This window comes from Chaetodon trifascialis, chromosome 22 (assembly GCF_039877785.1).
Source record: "Chaetodon trifascialis isolate fChaTrf1 chromosome 22, fChaTrf1.hap1, whole genome shotgun sequence".
Classification (NCBI taxonomy): Eukaryota; Metazoa; Chordata; class Actinopteri; order Chaetodontiformes; family Chaetodontidae; genus Chaetodon; species Chaetodon trifascialis.
The window spans coordinates 19,912,199-19,922,381 of record NC_092077.1 but is presented as its reverse complement, the minus strand read 5'-3'; the positions used below and the strand labels follow the sequence as shown (position 1 = coordinate 19,922,381).

Sequence of the window (10,183 nt, the reverse complement as noted above, 5' to 3'; positions counted from 1 at the left end):
CTGGCGAGGGTCAAACGAGCACTTTGACACCTGTTAAGAGGCCGACTGATCTGAGACTGTGATCCTGCTCATGTTCACTGTCGTGATTCATGGAGTCCACTGCTGTTACAGTATGAAGAAATGTTTCTCAAACGTGAGTCTCAAAAAGCTGTATCATTAAATTATTGTCACGCCAACAGGAAATGAGTCGGCTCAGAGGAAGCCTCTAATGTTCCTGCTGTAGGGCCCAAAAACATGGAAAGACATATTGGACATGTGATTAAATGGGTCAGTGTCATTTTTGTCTCTTAGGAGAAAAATACTGCGGCTGCATGTTTATTTCTAAATTTGTCATCTAAAATACAAATATGTATGTTTCATGTTATTGTTGTCTGCCCTGGTGCCGCTGAGCAAGGCAGCAGCAGTGAACGTGATGTTTTTGTCGTTTCGCTCCAGTGAAGAAGAAACTACAGCAGACAAACGCTCTCGTGTTTCTGCTCTGCCGGAAGCTGAAACGCCACAAGAAACGAGCTGCCGAACCAAAATGAGGTTAGAGCGAAACAGGAACTGAGGCGGATCAGCTTTCAAAATAAAAGCTTTTTTGACTTTGTGCTGGCAAGCGTCAAGAACCAGCTTCTTAGGGCCTTTATTCTGAAACTGAGGCGGAAGTTCTGGTAAAAGCACACAGTATGAATTCATTCTTGCAATTTTCTATTTCTCATGCATTGTGATAGTAATAAATGTGTCCAATTATCTATTGTAATAAATGTTTCTTTGCTTGACTTTTATTTAGAAAATTCTGATCGGAAATTCTTTTTACTTTTCGAGTACTGTGAACATGAAAATACAGTCTTTATCTTGGATTTACTAGTTCGACAAATCATCTTTATTGAAGGTTAACGTGTTATTTTGATGTAGAGCTTTTAGTCGCACATCACACTCTTCCGATTCCTTTCTATTTACGGATTAACTCATCATTTTATTTTCGACTGAAGATATTTTATCCTCTCGTTTAGGTTTTATTTCGAAAGAACTGACAGGAAGTACTGACGTTCAGCGCGTCAAGCTTGACGTCAGCGCGCAGCGGCAGCAGGAGGGAGCGGCTCTGGTAGAGCGACATACACAGAGAGTAGGAGAGAGAGGGAGAGAGAGAGCAGCGGAGCGGACGGGTGGATGACTGTGAGTACCGCTTCCTTTCTCTCTTTTCTCTCTTTTCCTTTTTTCCTCTTTTCTTTTCTTTCTTCCCTCCATCATGTAGATGTAGCTTTACCCGGGACGGACCGGGACACATCGTGACAGACGGGGACAGACAGGGAGGGAGACAGGCCGGTGCCGTGCCGAGCTGGGCTGGGTTTGCGGAAGCGACCGGCGGACAGACAGACAGACGGACGGAGCGGCAGACAGACAGCAGCTCCGTTAATAATAATACTGATAATATTAGATGCAGACAGACAGCTGGGGGCATCATGGCGGCCGTTTGTCCGTCCGTCTGCCCGTCCCACGTCCGCAAAGGTCTACGTGTTCCAGCTTGCCATTTGTCTCCGGTCTTCCCGGCAGCGGGGCCTTCTGCCACAGCTGGCCGTGTGGGGAGCGTTCTGAGGCGGCCACAGAGCTGCGGAACTCCCGCTGCTCCGCTGGAGGAAAAAAGAGAGGAAGTAACTTATTACCAGCTGCGGAGTTGAGGAGTTTGGAGGAACCTGTCTCCCTCTCTGCGTGTCTGTCTACCTGTCTGTCTGACTGTAGTGTATAGACAAGGCTTGGTTTTATTCCTCTGCTGTTGTACTGTCAGCAACAAACACACACACACACACACACACACACACACACACACACACACACACACACACACACACACACTGAGTATTGACAGGCCCCACCTAGTTGTGGTTGACTCAGGGATCTGTGTGTGTTTGTGTGTCCATCTTTCTCCTCCACAAACTTTACTTTAGCAGATTAACATTATGCTGCATTCGGTGCCTGTTGGAAAAAGCAGAACTGCACACTTTGTGAGCACATCAGTGCAGATTATCTGTGTGAGACTCAGAGTGGTGTCCATCAGCCTGATCTGAGTGATGCTCCTGATGCTCCTGATGCTGTGAAGCACTGCGTGACGTTCCTGGATTGTTTGAAGTGATGATGAAAACCTGTCTGGTCGACACGTTTATAACGTTCCTGAATTTCTCAGCCTGAATGTCTAAAAGCACCAGTAGCCATGTTGGAGAGTGTTTGCAGCCCTTTTACCCTCTGACGCCTTTAAATGAAGCTCAAGCCGCCAGCAGGGCGAGCTGAACTGATCGACCAGTTATCGATCAGCAGGAATTAATTGGCATTTGGCAGCGACGTTGATATTTGCTGAACATTTCAGGCAGAAGAGCCAAAGCTGATCTCTGCTTCCAGCTCCTCGACTGTGCAGGTTTTCTTTGTCTAATGTGATTAAAAACTGAATGTTTTGGACTTTTGGTCTGAAGATGTCCCCTTGGACTGTGGGAGACTATAACGAGCAGATTAATAAATCATAATCATTAGTTTAAGGCTCATCAAAGGATGAGAAGCACTTTGAATAAGACTCATGTGAATAATGAATGAATGAATGAATGGATAAGACACTCATGTGTCCACGAGTCAACTAAAGACAGATTTTTGTGTCTTCTTGTTTCATTTCAGCCATTTAGATTTAAATTAGAGGCAAGTTTTAAAAAAACTTTGAGTTTTTCATCCTGTTAGTCGTCTTGTTGCGTCTCAGATTAATATAATTTACTCACATATTTAGAAGAAAGTTTAGTTTTTTTACTATTTTCTGGCATTTTAGACTAAATTTCTATCTGTTAATTAAGAAAAGAATGATCTGATTCATCGATAATGAAACTTTCTCAGTCGCAGATTTGAACAGCTGATGCTGAGTCCACAGTTCAAATGAAACATGACAAACAAAATCCTGACGCTGGAGAAGCTGGAAACAGAATATTTGACATTTTTGTCAGAGAAACTGATGAATTGATCATTAAAATATTCACTTTTATTACTTATTACTATTATTGTTTCAGCTCTGCGGGATTTAGAGCTGAAGAAGCTTCCTGTGTCTTATTGGACAGTTTATCCCGGTTTGAGATGAGGTCATGTGACCACGTGGCGTCCGGCTCGACTTGTTGTGACCTCATGATGAGTTTGAGATCGTTGTTTGACACGGAGACGTCTGTCTGGACACTTTCACGTCCATCAGTGAACAGCAAACAGGAATCTGGCGTCTGAGCCGGATGGACGCAGGCGTTCACTCATCACGTTTGTCTTTGCTCGTCTGATGAGGCGTCTTTGCTGTCACGATGGGGGACAGCGTCGTGTGAAAGTGTCAAAACCACAAAGATTTTATGACTGAAAGAGAGCGAGGACTGGACTTTGACTGGTCAGGTGACACGAGCGCCGCTCTGATGGGACGATCGTCAAACTTATTTTTACAGAAACCGTCTTCACAGCTGACGCTCAGTTTGTGTCTCACTCATGTTTTTGTCCCTTTCATCCACGCGTCCACAACGTAAAGGCCGTCTTCTGTGCCGCCTCCAGCGACATGTGACGCTGACGCAGCCGTGTGATTGGACACCTTCCACCAGGAAGGAGGAAAGAAACCAAAAGCTGAATGAGCTGAAACAGAGAAACATTTTAATGTTAACATGTTTCTTATTTGAAAATATAACAAAATAACTGATTACTGAAACATGTTAAACTGCTTTTTACAACAAAGAAGTAATCTGAGTACTCTAACGTGATACTTCATGCAGTACCTCTGCGCTGTGTCATGCATGTTCAGTTAATGTGAATCCAGATCCAGATGCAGGGTCGCTCAGGGAGGGACCGGGGGGAGTCGAGGAGGTCGCAGCGGGAGGTTCAGGGTTCAGGGTTCAGGATCAGACTGAAAGAGAGATGATGAAGAGTCGGTCGTTGGACGTTTTGTCTTCGTCAACTTCGCCTGCGGCTGCTTTGCTTCGTGACTTCCTGCGATTCCCTGAATTTGTCCGGACTTGTTGCGTCAAACTGAAGAGAGGTGAGGTGAGGCGGGCCCTCGTCAGCCCCGCAGGCACGAAATCCACCTCTGGTGGTGCGTTCACTGGCAAGCGGACAAACAGACTCCACATGTGAACGCCTCAGTGTTCACCTGCGTTCATGCTCAGCATCACAACTCTCATCACAGAGATCATTAACTTCTAAAGTTTAGTAAACGAGACGATCGATGAAGAAACTCTAAGTCATTTCCTGTTGTCGCAGACTGAGGTCGCCGCGCTCGCTCACGCCTTGAACATGGCCGCTTCTCTGTCGATGGATGATTATTTTAGTCTTATTGTGTTTGCTGAGTGCAGACAGGTGTTGCTGTGGGGGGGTGTGGGGGGGGCGTAACACGCATTAAGCACTATTGGTGACTGTAAATGTCAATCAACATCCGCGTCAGGTCCCTCCCAGGCTGTTGCTACAGGAAACACGTTAATGTGTGACGGCCAAAAGGACGCTCAGCTCCTCCAAACGTGTCCTCTTTCTGTCCTGATGGACTTCAGTGGCAGCCTGACGTGCGATCTGTCATCAGCGCCGTCTTTGTCCCCAGCGTCCGTCCTGAAGTCCAGATTGTTTGGTTTATTTTGGGGTTGAAAAACATCTCGAGCTCATGACGTCCTGACGTCGCTCCACGGTCCAGAAACGGAGGATTCTGGGTAAAATAGCACCTTGGAAACATGGCAGTTAGAGCAAGATGTTAATGTTTGGTCCTCACACCACCTGCTTAGCCACACACACACACACACACACACACACACACACACACACACACACATACTTATCTCATCACCATGGTAACCTTGGCAGACCCTCATTAACAGAGATGAGTGTGTGAGTGTGTGTTTGTCATGTTGCTTCTTGTTGCTGCAACGACTCAGCGAGGCATGACTGGTATGCACACACACACACACACACACACACACACACACACACACACACACACACACACACACACACACACACACACACACAGGGTCGTGTTCCCGTCATTTTTGGAGACGTCACATACACATACATTGATTTCCTGGAGACCCATAACAACACCAGCACGTTTTGGGGACGTTTTGTCCCCACAATGTCATAATCCATAGCCACACACACACACACACACACACACACACACACACACACACACACACACACACACACACACACACACACACATTTATACACACACAGGAGGTCGCGTAGCAACAGTAACCAGGAAGGATTCCACAGTTGTGACATCACCGCCAGCTGTGTGATCATGTGACCGCTCTGTTTTAATTAACACACCCAGATGATTGATGGGTAATTATTCCCTCCCAGTGAGAGAGAGGAAGTCTTCATCTGTGTGTGTGTGTGTGTGTGTGTGTGTTAGGATGAAGACTTGGATTAGGGTTAGGATTAGGATTAGGGGCAAACCTCCAGGAAATGAATGTAAATGTCCCCACAAGTGATGAAAACAAGGGTTTGTGTGTGTGTGCGTGCGTGTGTGTGTGTGTGTGTGTGTGTGTGTGTGTGTGTGTGTGTGTGTGTGTGTGTGTGTGTGTGTGTGTGTGTGTGTGTAATTGATAGTTTCACAGCTCCAGGTGCGTCGTAGCTGCAGGCGGATCTTACAGTAATGCTGCTCTGTGATTGGCTGCTGGGTAATGATATCCAGGAGTGAAGTTAGTAACGTGGTTCTGTCCCTCTGTCTCTGTGTCCCCCCCCCCCCCCCCGTCTCGTCCCCCCTCCCAGCAGACAGACGGTCAGGATGCGTGAATACAAACTGGTTGTTTTAGGATCAGGAGGTGTTGGAAAGTCGGCTCTGGTAAGTCACCGAACTCTGTTTGTGTCAGTTAGACACATGCTCCTTCATCGCCATGAACACACACACACACACACATACACACACACACACACACACACACACATACACACACACACACACACACACACACACACACACACACACACACACAGTCTCACTACAATGAAGTGCTTCACTCCAGATGATATAATGGAGACGTGTCAGTGTGTCACATTAATTCCATTCTAATGACTTCCAATAGAGAAAAGAACAGAGCTCCATTAACACTACTGGCCTACTTCTCTTTATCTCACTGCCTGTCTGTCTCTCTGCCCGTCTGTCTGTCTCTCTGCCCGTCTGTCTGTCCCTCTGCCCGTCTGTCTGTCCCTCTGCCCGTCTGTCTGTCTCTCTGTCTGTCTCCAGACTGTCCAGTTTGTTCAGGGTATCTTTGTGGAGAAGTACGACCCGACGATAGAGGATTCCTACAGGAAGGTAAGACAGCTTCAGCCTGTCTGTCTCTCCTCGTCCTAACATGTCCGTCTACATGGGCCATGTGAGACAGCAGCCACTGGTTCCCAGGGGGTGAATGCTAACGTTAGCTGCTAACCATCGCATGATATGGAGGCCAGGAGGAGGGGAAGAGGAAGGAAGATGAGGAGGAAAAGACCATGAAGGAAAGACAGGAAGACAAATTATAAAGAGAAGACAAGAATGAGGAGAAGAAGAAAGATCAATAGAAGGAAACGAGGAAATGTAGAACAAGGAGACTATGGAAGCTCATTTCTGCCAAAAAGCAAAGCAAAACAAAACAAAATAGAAGAAACGTTAAAATTAATTATTTCTCAGATAAAATGTTGAAACTCTGAGAAAATACATCAAAATTATGAGAAAATTAATCAAAGTTATGAGATAAAAAGCTAAAATGATGTGATGCTGGTGAAGCACTGAGGACTCTGTCTCTGTCCTCTGTCTCTGTCCTCTGTCTCTGTCTCTTTCCAGCAAGTGGAGGTTGATGGACAGCAGTGCATGCTGGAGATCCTGGACACAGCAGGAACAGTAAGATCTCACTCTTTGTTCTGACCAGGAAAACCAGATGAAGACCAGACAGAGGTGTCCCAAGTGTGTCCACATACTTTTGTCCACATAGTGCATGTGTCTCCGTCCCCGACCACCTGTCTGTCTGTGTGACCGTCTGTCTGCAGGAGCAGTTCACGGCGATGAGGGACCTGTACATGAAGAACGGTCAGGGCTTCGCTCTGGTTTACTCCATCACGGCTCAGTCGACCTTCAACGACCTTCAGGACCTCAGAGAGCAGATCCTGAGAGTGAAGGACACCGAGGACGTACGACACACACAAACACAAACACACACACATCAGAAACACCATGTCACGATGTCACTTCCTGTCTTAACTTTCTGTGACTGAGCACAAACTCTCGTCTTTTCTTCCATCGGGTTGAAGACTGCTTGTTTCTAACTGAGACTAATCAGCTTCAAGATGTTTAGACCACCAGGCTCTAAGGATTATGGGATGTGGGGTTCATTAAGGGCTGCTGAAAACATAAATATGCAATGAGGTTGTTTTTCCAATAACTTCCATCCTTATGAAGATGTGAAGCGAGCTGCCTGACAGAGAAAAGCTCCGTGATGGAGGATTTATTGCAGGATTGTTCTGTTAGATTGAGTTCGTTTTAGCTCAGTGTACCTAATAAACTGGCAAATGAGCCTCAGAGTTTTATCTCTTTGCCGCCCCCTGCTGGATTAAGACGTCACAGCCTCAGACGGTGCAGGATGAGACTGCCTCACGGTGGCTCTTGATGTGCGTTGAGTGCTTTTAAGGTGCAGCGCTGAAGTGTTTTCTGACCTCATAACATCCAGCTGTTAAACAGGCTGTGAAGATAAAAACACGAGTTCCCACAATGCCTGTGCTTTGAAAGGTCATAGTTGTGTTGAAATGTGTGTGTTAGCGTGAATATTCTGGGTGGCGTTTCAGGTTCCCATGATCCTGGTTGGGAATAAGTGCGACCTGGAGGTGGAGCGCGTCGTGGCCAAAGAGTCGGGCATCGGCCTCGCCCGCCAGTGGAACTCCTGCGCCTTCCTGGAGACCTCAGCCAAGAGCAAGATCAACGTGAACGAGGTGAGCGCACACACCGTTTACACACACACACACACACACACACACACACACACACACACACACACACACGCGACAGGTGATCAACTGAGACCCAAACCAGGACCAGTTCTGCCGGGCCCAGGTTATACCGTCACATCCGACAGGCGCTTCAGGCGAAACTCGCTGGTTTGTAATGGGAGACTCGTTTGATTGGCTGGTATCCACAGAACCATTCTTGTGTGTGTGTGTGTGTGTGTGTGTGTGTGTGTGTGTGTGTGTGTGTGTGTGTGTGGGTGGGTGTGCGCAGATCTTCTATGACCTTGTGCGACAGATTAACAGGAAGAGTCCAGTTCCTGGGAAAGCTCGCAAAAAGTCCAACTGTCAACTTCTCTAATGACAGGTAGGTCGTTAGTTTACGCTTATCTTATCTTATCTTATCTTATCTTATCTTATCTTATCTTATCTTATCTCACACACTCTTGTACAAATTTTTCTTCTCTCTCTCCAGTTTTCTGCTCACCTGACCGACAACCAACCAACCAACCAACCAACCAACCAACCAATCACACCACATCTTCCGGCTGGCCACGCCCATTTCACACACCCACGTCATCATCAACATCAGCCACCTCTGACCTCTGTTCCCGTGACGACCACACCTCCCATCCCCTCACCACACTGTCTGACGGAGACGGTTGCCTTGGAAACATTTAGACCAAACTTCAAAAGACTGCAGCGGCGGTGATGATGGTGATGATGATGATGATGATGATGATGATGATGATGAAGAAGATAACGGTTCTGCTGTTGCAGGAATGAGGGCTGTCCAAACAACTGCCCAGATTTAAACTACGGTTCCCATCATGCTCTCTGCTAGGCCATTTTGCGCTGGGGAGTGGCTCCTTGCTTTTAATTTGAAATATTTCTTTCCTTTCTCTTGTTTTCCAGCAGTCTGAAGCCATTCACATGCGGTTTGACCACTTTGCTGTCAGCCATGTTGTTGCCCCGCTGATGTCACAGCTAACGTGGCTGACTTTGTGTGTTTGGCTCTGGTAGAACCTGTGGATCCATACCGTGGTTATTATACAGTGATTATTATTATGTTTCTGTGTGAAAAGATATAAAAGTCACTTAATGTTTTTGTTTTTGATTTCTGGGATGTGGGGGGGTGGGGGGTGGAGGTTAGGGGGTGCAGCAGGTCATCCAGTCAGCCCACCGTGCAGGAAGCTTTGAGCTAGCTGAAGTTAGCTGACAGCTACGGGAGTTCTGAGATAATGCTAATTATCCAAATTTGCTGCTTGTTGGTTGTTGAATTGATTAGCATATTTTTAAAGAAGTTAATGTGTACATAGCTTATGTAGATTTAGGCTGTCTTACTAGCCTAGCAGCTAGGTCAATACATTAGAAACAATAGGAGCAAATTTTCAGGATGTTAGCATTATTAGTGTATCCCTTAAGAAATTGATGGCAGCTGTTTGCCAAGGGCTAGCTCATAGTCCAGCTAATGTGTACTTAAAGCTTACCTCATTAGCCTAGCAGCTAGTAAAATACATTTTTTCACAAAAAAAAAACAAATGTGTGGTGGTTGCTGTGAGCTAGCTTGTCAGTTAGAAAAAGGTAACAATGCTAACATGAGTTTCAGTATGTTAATAATAAAACTTTTGGGGCGTTACAGTGAAAATCAGTTCGATCTATCTGTCAATACAAGTATAGTAATGGATGCTGTTGGCTGTGGGCTAGCTTGATGGCTATGTTGTAAAGGGATGCTAACAATGCCATAACCTCAAAGAAGCAAAGAAATGATAGAGGCTGTGTGCTAGCTTGTTAGCGTAACGGTGCGGTGAGCTGACTTCAGATCTGCTGCTCAGGGCGGACATGTTGCCTTTAGACAGCAGACTCACACTGGTCCAGTACCTTGTGTGTGTGTGTGTGTGTGTGTGTGTGTGTGTGTGTGTGTGTGTGTGTGTGTGTGTGTGTGTGTTTGTGAGTGTTAGTGAGCTGCATAACAACAGTGAACCAGGCCAGTTTCTGTGAAGACCTTTTTGGCCCGGGGGAGATAAGCGGGGGTATATTTAGTGAGCAGGGCAGCCCGCAGGTGTTGTTTTTGTATTATTAACCATATTATTACCTGATTATTAATGTTATTAACACAAAACATCTGAGACACAAACACTGAATTATTGGTCGAACATCCTGTTGGTCAACACTTTCTTTAACTGATGAGCAACAGTTCATCTATTCAGGCATGGAGGACCAAAGTCCTCCATGTCCTAGCATG

At 46.2% G+C, this 10,183-nt stretch overlaps 1 protein-coding gene across 2 annotated transcripts; it reads left to right on the top strand.

Annotated features, from left to right (window-relative positions):
* Window positions 1-1,072: 1,072 nt before the first annotated feature.
* LOC139350477 (ras-related protein Rap-1b) lies at window positions 1,073-9,460 on the top strand. Of its 2 annotated transcripts, none has more exons than XM_070991928.1 (8): window positions 1,073-1,158; window positions 5,740-5,809; window positions 6,212-6,280; window positions 6,788-6,844; window positions 6,991-7,131; window positions 7,783-7,926; window positions 8,213-8,305; window positions 8,414-9,460. In XM_070991928.1, exons 2-7 carry the CDS (start codon window positions 5,753-5,755, stop codon window positions 8,297-8,299), a joined length of 555 nt encoding a protein of 184 aa, XP_070848029.1. In that variant the 5' UTR covers window positions 1,073-1,158; window positions 5,740-5,752; the 3' UTR covers window positions 8,300-8,305; window positions 8,414-9,460. The 2 variants fall into 2 exon arrangements, with proteins under 2 accessions (XP_070848029.1, XP_070848028.1); XM_070991927.1 differs by having other exon boundaries at window positions 1,111-1,158; window positions 5,737-5,809.
* Window positions 9,461-10,183: the final 723 nt, after the last annotated feature.

Coding starts and splice junctions, on each gene's coding strand:
- LOC139350477 (XM_070991928.1), top strand. CDS start 5,753: ATGCGTGAATACAAACTGGTTGTTTTAGGATCAGGAGGTGTTGGAAAG. Junction 6,845..6,990: donor TCCTGGACACAGCAGGAACA/GTAAGATCTCAC, acceptor GTCTGTCTGCAG/GAGCAGTTCACGGCGATGAG. Junction 7,132..7,782: donor GAGTGAAGGACACCGAGGAC/GTACGACACACA, acceptor GTGGCGTTTCAG/GTTCCCATGATCCTGGTTGG.